At 41.3% G+C, this 20,391-nt stretch overlaps 2 protein-coding genes across 2 annotated transcripts in view; both read left to right on the top strand.

Moving 5' to 3' along the window:
- LOC141659400 (callose synthase 3) overlaps window positions 1-20,391 on the top strand; it is a 104,999-nt gene that overhangs the window by 17,218 nt on the left and 67,390 nt on the right. The gene's annotated exons all lie outside the window — the stretch shown is intronic.
- On the top strand, window positions 1,891-12,438 carry LOC141724869 (callose synthase 3-like). The gene is made up of 7 exons (XM_074527155.1): window positions 1,891-2,032; window positions 5,658-5,752; window positions 5,892-6,002; window positions 6,100-6,216; window positions 6,351-6,443; window positions 7,218-7,309; window positions 12,297-12,438. The coding sequence occupies exons 1-7, from the start codon at window positions 1,891-1,893 to the stop codon at window positions 12,436-12,438; spliced, it is 792 nt and encodes a 263-aa protein (XP_074383256.1).

Raw genomic sequence — 20,391 nt, 5'->3', positions numbered from 1 at the left:
GTTAGGGGATCCTTAGAACAAGTCCAACATACTACTTATCCAAACTCTTAAGTTGAAATTTAAGGAATGAAGACCAAAAGTATGCTCTGTTATGCTAAAAAATTGGTATAAATTTAAGGAATGAAGACCAAAAGTATGCTCTGTTATGCCCAAAAATTGGTATAAACAATATTCAGATTAAGATTGATAAAACAGTTAAAATTGAGGAAGAAATGCCTAAAATTACGGAACAGATACGGTAACTTGCCTTGCGGAAGGAAAGTAGGCTCGCCTTGTATGGTGAAAGGCGCGCCCTGTGCTTTGATGGTTGGAGTTGCTGTTGCTTGACCCCATACATAAAGGGGCGCGCCCTCAGTGTAGGAGGAAGGCGCGCCCAGTTACTAAGGAAAGGTGGAAATTTCCTGATAGAATTTCCTCCTATGATAAGCTTTAGGGCGCGCCCTAAAGGAGCAAAAGACCTTGTGAAGATTCCAGACATGGCTGCTTGGACGGATTCTGTGGAAGACTCAAGGAAGATGGAGATTATTATTACTAACCTATTTGATGCAGGTACTCTATTGAAGAACTCCTTCCTGTAGCATATCTACATGAAAGGCGGTGTCCGTGGTCAGAGACCTCCAGGGGTATGCCTGGACTGAAGGCCTCCTCCTGTAGTCAATGGGTGTCCTCATTGGGGATGTGGGGTGAAATCTGGTGTGTGTTTTGGGAGCTCTGTCTCTGTAGTCAACGGGTGTCCTCGTTGGGAGACTTCGGAGTATCCTGCACTTTGCACCTAAAAGCTTGGGATCACTTGTCCTGCAATCTGGTAGGGACTCCTTATCGGGGGACAAGGACGTGTCCAACATTTAGGGTGAACCACGGATATACCTGCGTCCGCGGACTAGAGAAACAGCTGGTAGCGGAGGGTTATCCTTGGCCAGGGAGATGCCTCATCCGTGAAGTCTCGAAGTCGCGGACGAGCCTTGGGCCTTTGTGGTTGGGCCTCATCGGCGGACATTCCTAAAACTAGTAGAAGACGGTTTCCAGTGGGTTTCCTACTGGGCCTCGGGATAAGAAATCTAAGCCCGTTAGGTTTCTTGTTCCCAAGAACTACGTGGGCTTGATCCCCTATAAATAGGGGTACGTAGGCAAATTGTAAGGAGTCAGAAGCGAGAGCGCAAAGGAGCCACCATTAACCCTAAGTAATCTCAGCCCCCAATAATCACCACCACCAAACACTGTTTATCTTTTTCGACGAATACTGTTCATCGGATCCGCCGGTTACTGTTCACATTTCCGACGAAGAACTGCCATCACAGATCTTGTTTTCGGAACCTCAAGTTTTGTTGCTCCCAAATTCCTCCGTCAACAAATTGGCGCTAGAAGGTGGGGATAATCAAGATCTGCATCTGGGAGGAAGGATGTCTCAATATCGTGATGGAAGTTTTTATGATGAAAGTTCTGAGGAAGATTCTGATCACGGCTATGAACATGAACCCTACATTCCGCCAATGACTGATCATCCTACGCTGGACGTTGGGGGACAGCCGCCTGTGCTCATCAGCAACGCCGACTTGTTGGAACAACTGTATCGCATGGGCGATGCTTTGAACGGTTTCGATTCAAGGTTGAGCACCGTGGACCGACGCAAGACCATGAGGGGTCTTCGATGCAGCCGTGCAACTCATGCACCTGGAAAAGCACCCAAGACTGATAGGGATGCCTTATCCGGCCACGGCCGCACCGGAGGAGGGCGTGTGCCGATAACCCCGCGGCGCCTGGACTATTCCAATCATCGAGCTAATGGAAGAAGATGTTGATGGTCGAGAAATTCTGCGAGCGGATAACCAGGGAGCCACCCATCCGCACCGGTCTGGACGTAGTCTCGAGGAACGCCGACAGGCAGAGTCGATGCCGGAGAATCAGCAACGGGGATTCGCAACTTTGAAAGATCGTTTGGGGATCCGCTTGGGCGATGATGATTTAAGAATGTTGCTACTTGAATGGCAAAAAGAAGCTGATCGCGGAGATGCGACGCCCCGTGATACAACGCGTGTGCCCTTGAATTCCCAGGAAAATCAGGAGTGGCACGGTCGGGGTCAAGGAGAAAATTAGGGGGGAGATCAAGGTCGGAACCCCGAAGTGATTGTAATACCGGAAGATGCTCAGAACACGAACCAGCAGCAAGCCCCTCCAGGTGGGAACCAAGTGGAGGTACCTCCACCGCAACCCCAAGGTCCGCAGCCTCAAATGCAGACTATTGTATATCTCGCCAATTTAGACACAGAGTATGAAATATCTGGTCTAGTACAGTTAGCAAGATACTGCAAGCTCCCAATAATCTGAGAATACCTTAACTGAGACACAGGCACTCCTGAAGTATTCTTGACAAGGGCAACTTTCGAATCATAAGGTGTACTAGCGATTCTACACTGTGAATAACCATATTTCTCAAGTATAGATTTCTCTATATAATGAGATTGAGTCAAGGTTATTCCTTCAGTGGACTGAATCAATTTGATTCCAAGAATCACATTTGCCTCACCCATATCCTTCATTTCAAAATGCCTTTTCAAGAATTCTTTAGTCTCGTTAATAATCTCAATATTGGTTCCAAACAATAAAATATCATCCACATATAGGCACAAGATAACACACTCATTACCTTTAACTTTAGTGTAGACACACTTATCACTTTCATTAATCTTATAACTGAAAGGCAATATAGTTTCATCAAACTTTTTATGCCAATCTCTGGGAGCTTGTTTCAAGCCATAGATGGACTTGATCAACTTACATACTTTCCTTTCATTGCCTGATGCAACAAATCCATCAGGCTGATCCATATAAATCTCTTCCTCAAGTTCACCATGAAGAAAAGCCGTCTTTACATCCATCTGATGGATGATAAGACCATGGACTGTAGCCAATGCTATAAGCATTCGGATTGTTACCATTCTTGCAACTGGAGAGTATGTATCAAAATAATCAATTCCTTCCTTTTGCTTAAAACCCTTAGCTACCAGTCTAGCTTTGTACTTATCTATTGAGCCGTCAGGGTTCAACTTCCTTTTAAAGACCCATTTGCACCCAATAGTAGAACACCCAGGAGGGAGATCAACCAACTCCCATGTTCCACTGGAAACAATAGAGTCAATTTCACTCTTGATAGCGCCCTTCCAGTGCCTTGACTCAGAAGAATCCATAGCTTGCCGGAAAGTTAAAGGTTCGTCCTCGATATTGTAAGTGATGAAATCACCTCCAAAATCCTTGACTATTTTTGCACGCTTACTTCTCCTTGGTTCCTCTAATTCCTTAGGAATAGAGCTACTACTAGGTTCCGCCCCCACATTTGTCATCTTTTCCACATGATCAGGAATAGAACTTGATGTGTGAGTAGGATCTTCCTCAGAAGTCGTTTCAGGTATTCCAGTCTTCATAGGGTAGACATCCTCAAAGAATGTCGCATCTCAAAATTCAACTATCGTGTTTGCCACTATACCATCTATGTCAGATTTTAACACTAAAAATCTCATAGCTGTAGTGGTTTCAAGATAACCCAGAAAGATACAGTCAACAGTCTTTGGACCTAGTTTCTTTCTCTTGTGTTCAGGAACAAGCACCTTAGCAAGGCACCCCCACACACGAAGATACTTAAGACTAGTCATCCTGCCTTTCCATAACTCCAAGGGTGTTTTATCCATGTGTTTCAGAGGGACTCTATTCAAAATATGGCAAGCCGTATTTAGAGCCTCTCCCCACATGTATTTAGGCAACCCAGAGTTAATAAGCATACTATTAATCATATCTTTAAATGTTCTGTTCTTTCGCTCAGCAACCCCATTAGACTCAGGTGTGTATGGTGGAGTAACTTCATGAACTATACCATTGTTTGCACAAAATTCATTAAAAGCATTACTTGTATACTCACCACCTCTATCAGATCTCAATCTTTTAAGTAACTTACTAGTTTGTTTTTCTACTTCAGTTTTATATATAATGAATTTACTAAGTGCTTCATCCTTATGTCTAAGTAAATAAACATAACAATATCTACTACTATCATCTATAAAAGTAATGAAGTATCTAAACTGGTCCTTGGTCAACACACCACCAAATTCACAAATATCAGTGTGTACTAAATCTAACAAGTCTGAATCCCTAACAACGTTATGAAAAGGTTTCCTTATCTGTTTAGCAGACACACATACTTGACATTTAGAATTCTTTTCTATGGTATATTTTGGAATCAACTCTAAGTTCATCATGTTCTTAAGAGCACCAAAGTTTAAATGACCTAGTCTAGCATGCCATATATTTGAGGATTCAATACAATTAACAGTAGGAATAACATTATTATTCAAACTTCCCAAAACGGGATCCGCATTAATAACAAATAAACCATTTGACAAGTAACCAATAATCTCTTCAAGAATGTTGAGAAACTCACTAACAAGTATAGCAACATAGAGGCAAGTGTATAAAGAATTTAACAAGTTTAGGCCAAGACCACAGTTAACAAAATAAAACATGCAGGTAAACAAAATCAGTAACTGTAATAATGTAGAGAGAAAGAAAGATGTACCCGAAACCATAGCTTTCAACAGTGACTGAAATAAAGGTTTACAGATACAAAACGCCAAGAAAATGATCACAGCTGAGTCACCAGGCCTTGCTTAAAGTCCTGGCTGCTCTTGAAGAGATTAGTGCCCCCTACCTGCTGCGTTTGGGATGTGCGCAATATCTCCACCAGGATAAAACAGCTCGGAGTTTATGTTAACAGCAACAACAAAACCTCCACTTCGACCAGTACCTCAGTCGCCGGAAAATATCAGCACTTCAGGACTTATGGGAGAGAAATGCAGAGAGGTTGAAGAGAAGAGATGAGAATGTAGTGTGTTGTATTCATTCAGTTTAGCCTCTATTTATAGGAGAGGAAAAATGAAACTGTCCACACACTTAATGTCTGAATTAAACTGCTCCATTAATGAAAAATCAAAACTGATCAGATTTTGAATTTAAATTATTTGTAACAGCTTTTCACATTAACACCCACATTATTATCAGAACTTAAGTTAAGTTCTGATTCGACTCATCAGTACTTAAGTTCTGATTCGACTCATCAGTACTTAAGTTCTGATTCTGATTTGTTACAGATCAGATTATTTGCAGGTTCAATATATTTAGACTACTTAGCCTATTTCAGAACCCAGCCCAATAATCCAATCACCGATAAATAAATTCGAATTAAAATAATTCTCAAATAAATAAAATCCTCGCCCAGGTCGCCTCGCGTACGCGAGACGCCGAGACATTCGCCCAAATCGCCCTTCGACCCGACCCGGTCCGGTGCGTGGCGGGGCGCGCGTGAAGCACACAACAACACAATGGACCATCACACACCTTAGTAGTTGTATACTACTCATGTGGGTAATACCATATAAAGCACACAACCCCTTTTATTTATTTCAATGTGGGACAAACATTCTCAAATTTTCCAAGCTTTTCCAAGCTACTTTCAACTCTCATTTCATATGGATTTCATTAAGAAAATTCTTAAAACCATACATGAAAATTTAAGTTCAAATATCATTGAACAATTTCTAATCATTAGATTTTAGGATTAATATCAAGAACATAATTAAATTAAGCTCTAAAATCCTAATTTTCTAACACAGGGCACAACTTACAAAAGCGTATCAGACTGCTAATGTTCTCTTTGAGGTTTTTAAAAGCTGTTAGCCAGACACAATCTGTCGAAGTTGATCGTGAGGTCACGATTTATAAATGATTTTTTCTTACATTTTGTGTAATATGCTGTACTTTTTAGTATCTATAGAGATTCAACATGAGTGATGTTAAAGTTTGGTTTGCTTTGTCCTCGTAATCATTAAGTTGAGAAATAATTACAGATCTTTGAGGCTCATGATAAAGTAGCAGAGAAGACAGAGATCTATGTTCTTAACAATATTCCTCCTCTTGACCCTGACAGTGCAACTCAGGAAATTATGAAATATCCAGAGGTATGTTTTCAAGTTTTGGCGTGTTGGCACTCTGCTCTAGTGTTTTATTCCCACGGGATTATCCTCTAAGTTGTTACTTCTGATTGTCCGTTAATAGAACCAAGCCGTTGTTTATGCTCTTCGTAATACCAGGGGTCTTCCCTGGCCTAGGGATTACAAGAAGAAAAAAGATGAAGATATTCTTGACTGGCTTCAAGCGATGTTTAAATTTCAGGTGGGTGTATATTTCCGTCATTTTGTTCCTATTATTGCGTTCTGTTCCTTGTGCTATAATAAGTGAAGGGGGTTTGATATTTAAGTTAAATGGTTTTTTTAGCACTATGACTAGACTCAAAAGTAAATTTGCAGAAAGACAGCATTGCAAATCAGAGGGAGCACCTTATCTTATTGCTTGCAAATGTTCACATTAGACAATTTTCGAAACCTGATCAACAACCCGAGGTTTGTCTTGATTTAAATTTTGTTTAGCAACTCTACAGTTTATTGCATCGACTTGGCAAGTGATCAACAACCCGAGTTTTGTCTTGATTAAATTATGGCCACCAGCTTTAGAGTTTATTGTATTGATTTGGCAAGTTTACAACACCTCCAGCTATCATACTCTCTACTGCCTTAGCTGCAAGATGTAGTTCCAGAATCAATAAAAGAAACGAAAAGATTGAAAAATGAGTGATTTTCTTTTCTTTCTAAATCTTTCCAAAAGTGGGAATAAAATTTTGGGGAGAAATCTACAAGGATCTTCTTTTCAAATTTTTAGAGATCTTTTCTTTTTCTTTTTAAAAAAGTGGTTTGGAACAAGCTGAAGAAATTAAACTGCAACTTTTTTTCTTTTTCTCTCATTAAAATGTTTCGGGAACACAGTGTTAGTGTTTATAGTTTGTGTACCATGATGCTGCTTCAGTTTGTATTCGATCATAATCCAGCATGTGATACTGTTGAATCATTCATGATCATCAGTTCAGAAGATAAGTTCATGTTAGGCAGTTGGTTAAAACAATTTTAACATATTAGCACGAAAGGCGAGAACTCCTCGAGTCCCAATTTTAACAACCTAGTTCTCGCATTTAATTTCTCAAAAGAAATGTTCTCTTTCTTTTATCCATATTTAAAGGTCAAATGATACTCAAATTTGTTGAATTTTGAGTCAACTGGTTTTTTTAAACATGCCAGTGTCATTCTTTTCATTTGTAACTGTATTTTGTGCTTTCTGCTTAGTTCGATGAACGTGCATTAAATGAAGCGATGAAGAAACTGCTCAAGAATTATAAAAAATGGTGCAAGTATCTGGGTCGTAAAAGCAGTCTATGGTGAGAACTTTCTGTACTTGAATTTTTACTTCTTTTTAATCGCAGATCCTGAATGATAATTGTGAAAACAATCTGCGATTAATACAAATAATCAAACAAGTATGTGCGTGAGTAAACGAAATCAAACGGAGGAAGAAAAGATATAAACAGAAGAGAGATCCTCGAGTCCAGTTGAAACTGTCTCCTTAAAGCTATTTCGCCTCTCACCGTATGTGCGAGTCGATAGCCTCCCAGGATAAAACGAGGTAGCGGCGGCGTTACGGATAACGAGCACCTTCAGCGAGCTTGAACGGGCACGAAACTATCACCGAGAGAGAGAGATTTGTGTTTAGAGGCGAATATGTTTTTGATGTGTCTAACCCTAACGCCTTAGAGGTGTTTATATAGGTGTAGATAGACTTGTGCGCTACTCTTTTCCATAATTAAATATCATTAATTATGGAATCGGTGTAATACTTGCAAGCTACTCTATTCCATAAATAATCTGAAACAGAATCAGATTAAATATATCAAGACATACACCATATCAATTAATCTGAAACAAAATCAAATTAATTTATGCCATAATATTTGAGCCAAATTCTAATGGAAAATAATAATTTCCATTATTAAGAGAATATCATCATATCTCACACATCTTTTAGTCATAATGCTCAAAAATATGACTTACCAATATGGGACTTATACCCATATTTTCCAACAATAATTTCAAACGTTTGAGAAGATCATCCACTTCAGCATTCGTAGTATTAAGTTTGCTAGTCCCATATCTTTCATGTCGAACCTTGATTTCAACATGTCCTTTGTAGATTTGATAACTTTATCATTGCTTCCAGCAATAAGTAGATCATCTACATATAGTGTCATCATGACATAGCCATTGTCATTCTCCTTGACATAGCTGTTCTCGTTATCCTTGTAATAGGCACAGCTATCACATTCATTGATTTTGAAACCATTGGCCAGCACGACCTCATCAAATTTTTCATGCCATTTCATAGGCGCTTGTTTCAAACCATACAATGATTTCACCAATCTACACACTTTCCTTTCTTGTCCTGGGACAACAAACCCTTCAGGTTGTTCCATATAGATTTCTTCATCTATGTCTCCATTTAGGAAAGCTGTTTTCACATCCATTTGATGTACAGTTAGATTACGCATTGCAGCAATAGCAAACATCATCCTTATGGACGTTATTCTCGTTACAGGAGAATATGTATCAAAGTAATCAAGGCCTTTTTGTTGCTTGTATCCTTTAATTACAAGTCTGGCCTTATACTTATCAATAGTGCCATCAGTTTTCAACTTCTTCTTGAAAACCCACTTGCTACCTAATGGTTTGCAACCAGTTGGCAAGTCCACTAATTCCCAAGTATGATTTTGCATAATTGAATCAACTTCATTCTTGATGGCCTCTTTCCACATAGGCCCATCAGGTGAGGTAACCGCCTCCTTATAAGTTTTTGGGTCACCTTCTTCGAGCAAATAGGTCATAAAATCAGACCCATAGGATTTCTCCGTTCGTTGTCTTTTGCTCCTTCTCACTACCCCCACATTTTCGTCTTTACTTTCGTCACTCTCATTATCGTCATCTACAGACTCATGAGATCGTTTAGACGTCGTAGGTTGTTGGTTTCCTGGATTACAGGGAAACATCGTCTCAAAAAATGAGGCATTCCTTGATTCCATAATGGTATTCTTTTGAATATCAGGAATCTTGGATTCATGAACAAGAAACCGATATGCAGTGCTGTGTGAAGGATATCCGATGAAGACACAATCCACAGTCTTAGGACCTATCTTCACCTTCTTCGGTGTAGGGATCAGTACCTTTGCAAGGCACCCCCACACTTTCAGGTGTTGGTAACTTGGTTTCTTTTTCTTCCACATTTCATAAGGACTTACATCCTTATTCTTGCGCATCGTAATATTTAAAATATTATTTGCGCTTAAGATGGCTTCTCCCCACATCGATTGTGGGAGCCCAGAGCTTAACAACATCGCATTCATCATCTCTTTCAGAGTGCGATTCTTCCTTTCAGCCACACCATTTGACTGAGGGGAGTATGGTGCAGTGACCTCATGGATTATACCATGTTGTGAACAGAATTCCCCAAACGGTTCAACATATTCACCTCCGCGATCACTTCGTATCGTTTTGATTTTCTCAGTTTGTTGTGTCTCAACTTCTTCCTTATAGATTTTAAATTTATCTATAGCTTCGTCTTTGCTTTTCAACAAATATACATAGCAGTATTTTGTACAATCATCAATTAATGTAATAAAATACTTGTTTCCTCCTCTTGTTGGAGCGAATTTTAAATCACATATGTCGCTATGTATTAGGTCTAGCACTTTGGTGTTCCTTTCCACACGTTTAAATGATGATCTCGTTAATTTTGCCTCAACACAAGTCTCACACTTATGTTTTGGATTGATAGTAAGTTTAGGTATGTATTCTTTTGCACTTAAACGTCGTAAAGTGTCATAATTTACATGTCCTAATCTAGCATGCCATAAATTAGGAGACTCAAGCAAGTAAGCAGAAGAATTCTTCATTTCATTATCGTCCTTAACGGACATTACATTGAGCTTAAAAAGCCCATCAGTTAAATAACCCTTGCCTACAAACATACCACTCTTAGACAAAATAACTTTATCTGACTCTATTACAATGCGAAAGCCATGCTTATTCAACAGAGAACCAGACACAAGGTTCTTGCGAATATCAGGCACATAAAGTACATTCTTCAAAGTCAGATTCTTCCCAGAGGTCATCTTCAGGATCACCGTGCCTTCACCCTCAATGGTAGAAGTTGCTGAATTCCCCATGTAGAGCTTCTCACCAGCATCGGAAGCTTTGAGGCTAGAGAAAACCGCCTTGTCTGAGCAAACATGCCTAGTAGCACCAGTATCAATCCACCATTCACGTGGATTAGAACCGACCAGGTTCACTTCAGAGACCGTAGCACAGAGGTCTATGTCACCCATCTCCTTGGAGATATTCTCTACCATATTTGCTTCTTTCTTCTTGTTGGGCTTCTTGGGCTTCTTGCAGTCAGAAGACCTATGACCAACTTTATCACAGTTGTAGCACTTCCCTTGAAATTTCGACTTTGAAATCCCTCCCTTGGGTGCCAGCTTTGCCCCTTTACCAGAATTAGCCTTCTTGGGCTTGGAGCTTTGAGCATGCTCCACCATGTTTGCCTTCTCAGTGGCAACGTTAACTTTCTTCTCGGACCCTCTGTTGTCTTCTTCAATACGAAGTCTAACAATAAGATCCTCCATAGACATCTCCTTTCGCTTGTGCTTAAGGTAGTTCTTGAAATCTTTCCATCCAGGTGGAAGCTTTTCAATAACAGCAGCAACTTGGAAAGACTCACTTATGACCATTCCCTCAGCATGAATGTCATGAATGATCACCTGCAGTTCCTGCACCTGACTGACCACAGTCTTAGAGTCTGTCATCTTATAATCAAGAAAGCGGCCAACAATCCACTTCTTTGCCCCAGCATCCTCGGTTTTATACTTATGGTCAAGTGACTCCCATAAGACCTTAGCTGTTGGCTTCGCGCTGTATACGTTATACAACGAGTCAGACAAACAATTTAACACATAGTTCCGACAGATGTAGTCGGAGTGCTTCCAAGCATCAGCAGCATACACAGTCTGCATGTTACTCTCAGCAGTGAGCAACGGTGGTTCTTCCTTAAGGAAGCGATCCATATGCAACGTGGTCAGATAAAAGTGCATCTTTTGTTGCCAACGTTTGAAGTTCGTTCCGTTGAACTTCTCAGGTTTTTCAGCATGTGCAGCAGGCACAGTTGGCATAACAGGTGCAGCAGGCACCACGGGTGGAACAGATGGTACGTGCGTCTGTACTACAGGTGTATGCACACCAGTAGGCACCGCAGGTATGATCGGAGGAGTGAATCCTGCCGATATCTGTCCAAGAGGAACACTAAACTGTCCAATGACAGTGTGTCCCACAGGCACATGTCCCGAAGGCACATGTCCAACAGGCGTTTGACCCCCATCAGATCGTACGATCCGTGCGTTAGGGTTAATCGGCTGCTGGTGAACCCCATCAGATCCAGTGATCTGTGCGTTGGGATCAGCCGTCATGTTCATCGAATCGTTCACAGTTTGGTTCTCCATCGATCTGTTACTCAACAAAACAAGCAGATACAGATGTATCAGTCACAGATGTATATAAAATAAATAGCTTTAAGATTGTGAAAACAATCTGCGATTAATACAAATAATCAAACAAGTGTGTGCGTGAGTAAACGAAATCAAACGGAGGAAGAAAAGATATAAACAGAAGAGAGATCCTCGAGTTCAGTTGAAACTGTCTCCTTAAAGCTATTTCGCCTCTCACCGTATGTGCGAGTCGATAGCCTCCCAGGATAAAACGAGGTAGCGGCGGCGTTACGGATAACGAGCACCTTCAGCGAGATTGAACGGGCACGAAACTATCACCGAGAGAGAGAGATTTGTGTTTAGAGGCGAATATATTTTTGGTGTGTCTAACCCTAACGCCTTAGAGGTGTTTATATAGGTGTAGATAGACTTGTGCGCTACTCTTTTCCATAATTAAATATCATTAATTATGGAATCGGTGTAATACTTGCAAGCTACTCTATTCCATAAATAATCTGAAACAGAATCAGATTAAATATATCAAGACATACACCATATCAATTAATCTGAAACAAAATCAAATTAATTTATGCCATAATATTTGAGCCAAATTCTAATGAAAAATAATAATTTCCATTATTAAGAGAATATCATCATATCTCACACATCTTTTAGTCATAATGCTCAAAAATATGACTTACCAATATGGGACTTATACCCATATTTTCCAACAATAATTTCAAACGTTTGAGAAGATCATCCACTTCAGCATTCGTAGTATTAAGTTTGATTTCTGTAGCACTGAATTTGGTTTACTTTCCTTAATATCTATGCCTTGTAGGTTACCAACAATACTACGAGAAGTCCAGCAGATGAAATTATTGTACATGGGTTTATATCTTCTTATATGGGAGGAAGCAGCCAACTTAAGATTTATGCCATTTATCACCATGTATGTCCTTAATTATGGTTATTCTGGATAGTTCAAACATATTTATCTTGTGCTGCATAGCTGACAGATGTAACCTTGAAGTGTTGACAACTCTCTCATTAACCCTAAATGGATTACAACATGAGACTGCTTGTTTTGGATTGTTAGACTATCATAACCGTTCTTTGGGTCATCATCTTTGTTAGATGGCCTTTGAGCTCTACGGCATGCTAGCTGACAATGTTAGTCCTATGACTGGAGAAACTGTGAAACCAGCTTACGGAGGAGAAGAAGCGTTCTTAAGAAAAGTTGTTACTCCAATTTATGAAGTAATTGAGAAGGTATTGCTTGTATTCTGTTCACGGCATTTTAAATTTAGTAATGCTTTGAACTCTTGATTAGTCAAATTTCAATAAATGATGGCTGCAATACAGGAATCTGCAAGAAGCAACAGAGGAAAGTCCAAGCATTCACAGCGGAAGATCTATGATGATTTAAATGAATACTTTTGGTGCACATAATTAATTATTTGATCTAAATATATTATTCTGTAAAATATTGTTCAATTAGTAATGGCCACTTGTTCATGCTAGGTCTGTTGACTGCTTCCGTTTAGGCTGGCCAATGCGTGCTGATGCTGATTTCTTCTGTTTGCCTGTAAAACAGCTGCAGTTTCGCAAAGGTTTGCTAAGCTTTTGCGTCTTCTATATGAGGTATTCTTTTTTCATCTATATGAACAGCTCTCTAAAATAACATTATTCTTTAAACTACATGGATATTACACCACATTTGATGCCAAAAGAACGAGGCATTGTTCAGAATCTGCTTAGAATCTGCTTAGAATCGCCTAGCTTCAGTGTTTGCTTAGAATCTGTATACGCCTAGCTTCAAACTTTTGCTTGAAGTTTTTTTTTGTGTTCAATTTCAGTTCCATTATAGTCTAATTGATCTGTAATGTTGGTATAATTTCTTGTCCAAATGGTACCATTGCAATATGTTTTAGAAGAGTCTTCAAAAGTAAGTTTAACATATGATCTTCTGCAATATGTTTTTTTTGTAATGTTAGTTTGTTAACATTCTTCATTTTTTGCAGCTGAGAGCAATGTCCATTCCTGCTAAGAGGATTTTTGAATTCAGAAGAGGATTTCAAAAGGGCTCATGCTAAGAAAATTTCTGAAATTTGCTGTATTCATCTAGTAATTATATCAAGAATTAAACTGTAGTTTGGTTGTAACAAAAAGTTCGATGATTCTTTATATTTTGTTTGAAGTATGTACTACGATGGAATAACTAAATTTTTAAAAAAGTTATAGAGTTATACTATCTATCACTCTCTAAGATTAAGAAATATATGATAACAAATGAAAAGAACGAGGGAGGGAGTATTGTTTAGGGTGTTAATCCCTAACAATCATGTGCTAGATAAGGCATATCTAACATAGTGTTCCAGAACCCTTAGATCAATATTTTAAGGGTTCAGATGCAAGGAAATTTTTTTAGCATTCCGCGGATATTTTTCGCGGAAAAGCCTTTTCCGCGAAAAATATCCGCGGAAGGGAGAAAAGCCCTTCCGCAGAAAATATTCGCGGAACGCTAAAAAAATTTCTTTAACTTTGGGCCCTTGAAATATAAATCCGACGCCCAAGAAGTAGTATGTTAGATAAAGTTTATCTGACACACACTATTGTAGGAGGGAACAGGACCCTATTGTTTATTGGCATCTTTATTAACAAACAAAAAATTAGGAGACTAGTTTCTGCAGCAGAAACTCTAAAGAGAGATCATCATCAACAAGAAGTAAGAGAGACCTGCAGGCTGCAGCAAAGCTAAATTCCAACAGCAATTTATAAAATTAGAACAAATGCATTTACAAATTGATGGTGCATGTTATAATAGAAAATTAGAACAACTAAGCATATTTTTGTAAAGTAAGATGGTGCATCAAAAAATTAGGTACCCATAAAACGATAGTAGAAAACTACTCCGTCTCCGTTTCAAATTATTTGTCCATTTTTGACTCTTTTTATGATCAAATTGTCTCAACTCCAAATAGCTTTGTATTTTTCACCAAAAAACTGAATGATCAACTCAATTGTAATTAATTGCAGAAAAATAGATTACAATTCAGTCTTGTAAACTTTATTCAATTCCAGGAGAATCATCATAATACCATATGATAGTACATATAACACCTAGCAGGATCAGGACCGGACTCCTAACTCCCTCCAATCCCGCACACTACTAGTACATACTAGTCTAGTACCGCAAGCCTGACCTTGGGAAGTCCCAGCACGTGAGACACATGCCCAAACACATGATAAAAACAACTGTCATTCAACAATCATGAGTACAATCAGGGCACGTGTCAGGAGATCCTTAGAACATTCTGACACGTGCAAAGTATATACCCCGTCCAGGTGTCCTCCGCTCCTAGAACCAACGACTACGATTTTAAGGTACCAACCCCAAAACCATAATAGCCCAAGAAGATAAGGTTTTGAGATTAATCACTCTCTCACACTCATATATACACACGCCGCGGGACCCAAACCCTCCTCCCGATATTATTTTATAGGAGCTCCACGACAACTACACCTCCACAGCGAAGATCCAGACACGGCGTTGAAGGAGAGCCCGTCAGCGGGAGTTATCAGCTAAGTCTATATGATAAGAATATCAGGTTCATTCATTCTTGCATTGCATCACAAAATAAATGTGAACCGAACTTACGTTCTCAAATTCTCACGTAGTATGATTCGTTAATGGGCTTGCAATGTTGGGTTTGTAACAAAGCTGATTTGCATGGCTTTGGGCCGGAAGCTTGTTGCCTTGGTGTCAATGAAAGGGATCTTGGTTTTCCATTTTTATCTTATTTTTTAATTATTATTTTTTCAAAAACTCATTGCAAAAATGCATTTTTTAATACCCCAACATAAAGTCAGGTTTTACGGTGACATTGAAGGGTATTTTTTAAATTTTTAGAGCAACTCCAAGTGATTCTTTATTTATTATCCTAAGGCAATTTCAACAATATCTTAGTATGGTCCTTATATATATTATAAAATAATAGTAATTTTAGTAATTTAAGATATTATTTTGTATTTCAACTCCAACAATAATCCTTATATACATTCCTTATTATTATTATAATAATATATTTATAAAGAATTGAACAAAAAGGAAAGGAAGAGAGAGAAAAGGAGTAAAAAAAGAGGGAGAATTGATTTTTTTATGGATAAAAGCAAAATAAGGGATGGTTAGGGGATCCTTAGAACAAGTCCAACATACTACTTATCCAAACTCTTAAGTTGAAATTTAAGGAATGAAGACCAAAAGTATGCTCTGTTATGCTAAAAAATTGGTATAAATTTAAGGAATGAAGACCAAAAGTATGCTCTGTTATGCCCAAAAATTGGTATAAACAATATTCAGATTAAGATTGATAAAACAGTTAAAATTGAGGAAGAAATGCCTAAAATTACGGAACAGATACGGTAACTTGCCTTGCGGAAGGAAAGTAGGCTCGCCTTGTATGGTGAAAGGCGCGCCCTGTGCTTTGATGGTTGGAGTTGCTGTTGCTTGACCCCATACATAAAGGGGCGCGCCCTCAGTGTAGGAGGAAGGCGCGCCCAGTTACTAAGGAAAGGTGGAAATTTCCTGATAGAATTTCCTCCTATGATAAGCTTTAGGGCGCGCCCTAAAGGAGCAAAAGACCTTGTGAAGATTCCAGACATGGCTGCTTGGACGGATTCTGTGGAAGACTCAAGGAAGATGGAGATTATTATTACTAACCTATTTGATGCAGGTACTCTATTGAAGAACTCCTTCCTGTAGCATATCTACATGAAAGGCGGTGTCCGTGGTCAGAGACCTCCAGGGGTATGCCTGGACTGAAGGCCTCCTCCTGTAGTCAATGGGTGTCCTCATTGGGGATGTGGGGTGAAATCTGGTGTGTGTTTTGGGAGCTCTGTCTCTGTAGTCAACGGGTGTCCTCGTTGGGAGACTTCGGAGTATCCTGCACTTTGCACCTAAAAGCTTGGGATCACTTGTCCTGCAATCTGGTAGGGACTCCTTATCGGGGGACAAGGACGTGTCCAACATTTAGGGTGAACCACGGATATACCTGCGTCCGCGGACTAGAGAAACAGCTGGTAGCGGAGGGTTATCCTTGGCCAGGGAGATGCCTCATCCGTGAAGTCTCGAAGTCGCGGACGAGCCTTGGGCCTTTGTGGTTGGGCCTCATCGGCGGACATTCCTAAAACTAGTAGAAGACGGTTTCCAGTGGGTTTCCTACTGGGCCTCGGGATAAGAAATCTAAGCCCGTTAGGTTTCTTGTTCCCAAGAACTACGTGGGCTTGATCCCCTATAAATAGGGGTACGTAGGCAAATTGTAAGGAGTCAGAAGCGAGAGCGCAAAGGAGCCACCATTAACCCTAAGTAATCTCAGCCCCCAATAATCACCACCACCAAACACTGTTTATCTTTTTCGACGAATACTGTTCATCGGATCCGCCGGTTACTGTTCACATTTCCGACGAAGAACTGCCATCACAGATCTTGTTTCCGGAACCTCAAGTTTTGTTGCTCCCAAATTCCTCCGTCAACAAATTGGCGCTAGAAGGTGGGGATAATCAAGATCTGCATCTGGGAGGAAGGATGTCTCAATATCGTGATGGAAGTTTTTATGATGAAAGTTCTGAGGAAGATTCTGATCACGGCTATGAACATGAACCCTACATTCCGCCAATGACTGATCATCCTACGCTGGACGTTGGGGGACAGCCGCCTGTGCTCATCAGCAACGCCGACTTGTTGGAACAACTGTATCGCATGGGCGATGCTTTGAACGGTTTCGATTCAAGGTTGAGCACCGTGGACCGACGCAAGACCATGAGGGGTCTTCGATGCAGCCGTGCAACTCATGCACCTGGAAAAGCACCCAAGACTGATAGGGATGCCTTATCCGGCCACGGCCGCACCGGAGGAGGGCGTGTGCCGATAACCCCACGGCGCCTGGACTATTCCAATCATCGAGCTAATGGAAGAAGATGTTGATGGTCGAGAAATTCTGCGAGCGGATAACCAGGGAGCCACCCATCCGCACCGGTCTGGACGTAGTCTCGAGGAACGCCGACAGGCAGAGTCGATGCCGGAGAATCAGCAACGGGGATTCGCAACTTTGAAAGATCGTTTGGGGATCCGCTTGGGCGATGATGATTTAAGAATGTTGCTACTTGAATGGCAAAAAGAAGCTGATCGCGGAGATGCGACGCCCCGTGATACAACGCGTGTGCCCTTGAATTCCCAGGAAAATCAGGAGTGGCACGGTCGGGGTCAAGGAGAAAATTAGGGGGGAGATCAAGGTCGGAACCCCGAAGTGATTGTAATACCGGAAGATGCTCAGAACACGAACCAGCAGCAAGCCCCTCCAGGTGGGAACCAAGTGGAGGTACCTCCACCGCAACCCCAAGGTCCGCAGCCTCAAATGCAGACTATTCCGGGTGTGGGGACTTTCAATGTGGGAGATCTAAAAAGGCTACTTAACCATCTGGAAGGCAGAGTGACGGCCACAGCTGAAATCCCTTCCCCATTCTCGATGGCGGTAAGAGAAGCAAAGTTGTCGGCCGGGTATCGCAACACTACTAGCGATCTCCGTTTCCACGGAAACTCAGACCCTGTGGAATTCCTGGGTCCTTTTAATATAGAGATGGATGTGTACCAAGTCCCGGATTTGGCTCGATGCCAGCTCTTAGCGGCAACCTTTAGAGAAAGCGCCCAACAATGGTTTCAAAAGCTCGGGCCAGGAGTGATCACTTCCTGGGATCAGATGAAAACTATGTTCTTGACCAAGTTCCAAGCTGCGGTAAGATATGCGCCCTCTGTCATAACTCTTGCCAATGTTAGGCAAAGGGAAAATGAAAGCTTGACGTCGTACTTCAAAAGGTTCAACGCTGAATCTACCAGCGTGAGGGGGGCATCAGACGAAGCCCTGAAAAGCTTCCTAATCGCAGGATTAAGGGTTGGTTCGGACTTCTGGAAGCACTTACAAGGAAAAGACCCGGCTACTCCAGCGGATGTCTTTGCTTTGGAAGAATCGTTTAAAGCCATAGAACAATCTCTGGCAGAGGTGCAACCGACTTCGCAGGCAAGTCAAAGAAGCAAAGTAAGGAAGAGAGATAGGTCTCCAAGCCCAAGGTACAGAGGGGGCAGTCGGAGCCCAGACCGGGTGAATACCACGAACACAAGAAGGGGATGGAGTCCTCCCTCAAATTATGACTACAGAACAAGTTGGTACACGCCTTTGGTCGCATCTATCGAGCATATCTTCGAAGTAAACAAAAACAGAGGGCTATTTAGAAAACCTGAAGCTTTATCGTTATGGAAAAGTAAAGACAAGAAAAAGTATTGTGATTACCATGAATCATCTGGACATAACACGCATGAGTGTCGATATTTAAAAGATGAGATCGAAGCGCTTATCAAAGAAGTATACCTTGGTGAATGGGTAGTCAAGGAAGTAAAGAAGCACAAGGATGACAGAGCAAAGGAAGAAGAAAGGCGAGCCCCGCGGGGGTCGAACAATGATACTCTGGAGGAAAATAAATTCATCAGGGACGACAGCATCCGAACAATCTACGGGGGAGATCCCGGGATGGAATGCAGTAACCGAGCCCTGGCAAGATATGCTAGGGAAGCTCGGTTCAGGCCTCTCACAGACATGCATAGGGTGGAAACTCGACCGCCCAAAGTATTTAAGGGCGAGTCCATGGATATTACCTTCAGAGAAGCAGATGCCCGATGGGTACATCACCCCCACAATGATGCGCTGGTTATTTCCATCCAGATCGGAAAAAAAACGTTCATAGGGCCTTCGCGGATAATGGAAGCTCGGCAAATATCCACTACTACAGCACCTTTAAGAAGATGGGGCTACCGGATCAGGATATGTCGGGGGAAGATTCGTGGGTCTATGGCTTTTTCGGCGCGGGAGTTAGAGTCATGGGATCGATTCGGCTGCCATGTACTTTGGGGGAAAGCCCGTTGTCGGTAACAAAGATGCTCGAGTTCAAGGTCCTGAATCAGGAGTCGTCCCACAACGTGCTGTTGGGACGGCCTTTCCTTCGGGAAATGAGGGTTATTACCTCAATCCACCACCTTACCATCAAATTTCCAACGCCAAATGGTGTGGGGAGTATAAAGGGCTCTCAGTATGACTCTCGGGAGTGCTACAGGCAAGCTATGAGAGGCTTTAGAAAAAACTCCCACACCGAAGATCCATTAGATGATGATCGAGAAAAGAGCATTGAGCAACTAATCGAGGAAATCCGAGTTCACTATTATGTCGAGCAGGAAGACGAGCGCCCCTTTGAACTTCCTCCGACAGCGTTGTTCTTGGAAGACACAATCAGAATTGAAGTGTTGGAAGAAGAGGCCTCAAACACCATAGTCCAAGCAGATTTCAATGGGGCTCGAGGGAAGATTTGATGTCTTGCAAAGTCCTGGGCAGGATGTGCATAAGGTAGATGCCCCTCTCCCTGAGGGCGCGCCCTTATTTTCGAAAAATTTAAAGGAAGTTGATGCCCCTGTGGTGTAGGGCGCGCCTTCTAAAGAAGTTGATGCTCCTCCTCAAGGGGATGCGCCTTCTCTACAAAATGATGAGAATCGTAATCTGCCCGACCTGGATCCCCGGATACCAATGCCAACGGAGAAGATGGGGCCATCAGAAGATACAATTGAAATCCCTGTCGATGAAAAAGGTCCAAGTAAAGTTTTAAGAATAGGATCTCAGTTGGCACCAAGGTTGAAGTAGGGTCTTTCAATATTTCTCTTGTCGAACCTTGATGTATTTGCATGGAGCCATTCTGATATGGTAGAAATTGATCCAGAGGTAATGTGCCACCGCTTGAATATCGATCCCAAGTATAAAGGGGTTCGACAAAAACGCAAGGTCGTAAGCGGAGAGAGAGCCATAGCCCTAGCAGAGGAAGTAGAGAGACTCCTGGAC

The sequence above is a fragment of the Apium graveolens genome, chromosome 5, assembly GCF_009905375.1.
Source record: "Apium graveolens cultivar Ventura chromosome 5, ASM990537v1, whole genome shotgun sequence".
Lineage (NCBI taxonomy): Eukaryota > Viridiplantae > Streptophyta > Magnoliopsida > Apiales > Apiaceae > Apium > Apium graveolens.
The sequence above is the reverse complement of the archived record's forward strand: the minus strand, read 5'-3'. Positions and strand labels throughout refer to the sequence as shown.

Coding starts and splice junctions, on each gene's coding strand:
- LOC141724869 (XM_074527155.1), top strand. CDS start 1,891: ATGCCGGAGAATCAGCAACGGGGATTCGCAACTTTGAAAGATCGTTTG. Junction 6,003..6,099: donor AAATTATGAAATATCCAGAG/GTATGTTTTCAA, acceptor GTCCGTTAATAG/AACCAAGCCGTTGTTTATGC. Junction 7,310..12,296: donor GGTCGTAAAAGCAGTCTATG/GTGAGAACTTTC, acceptor TATGCCTTGTAG/GTTACCAACAATACTACGAG.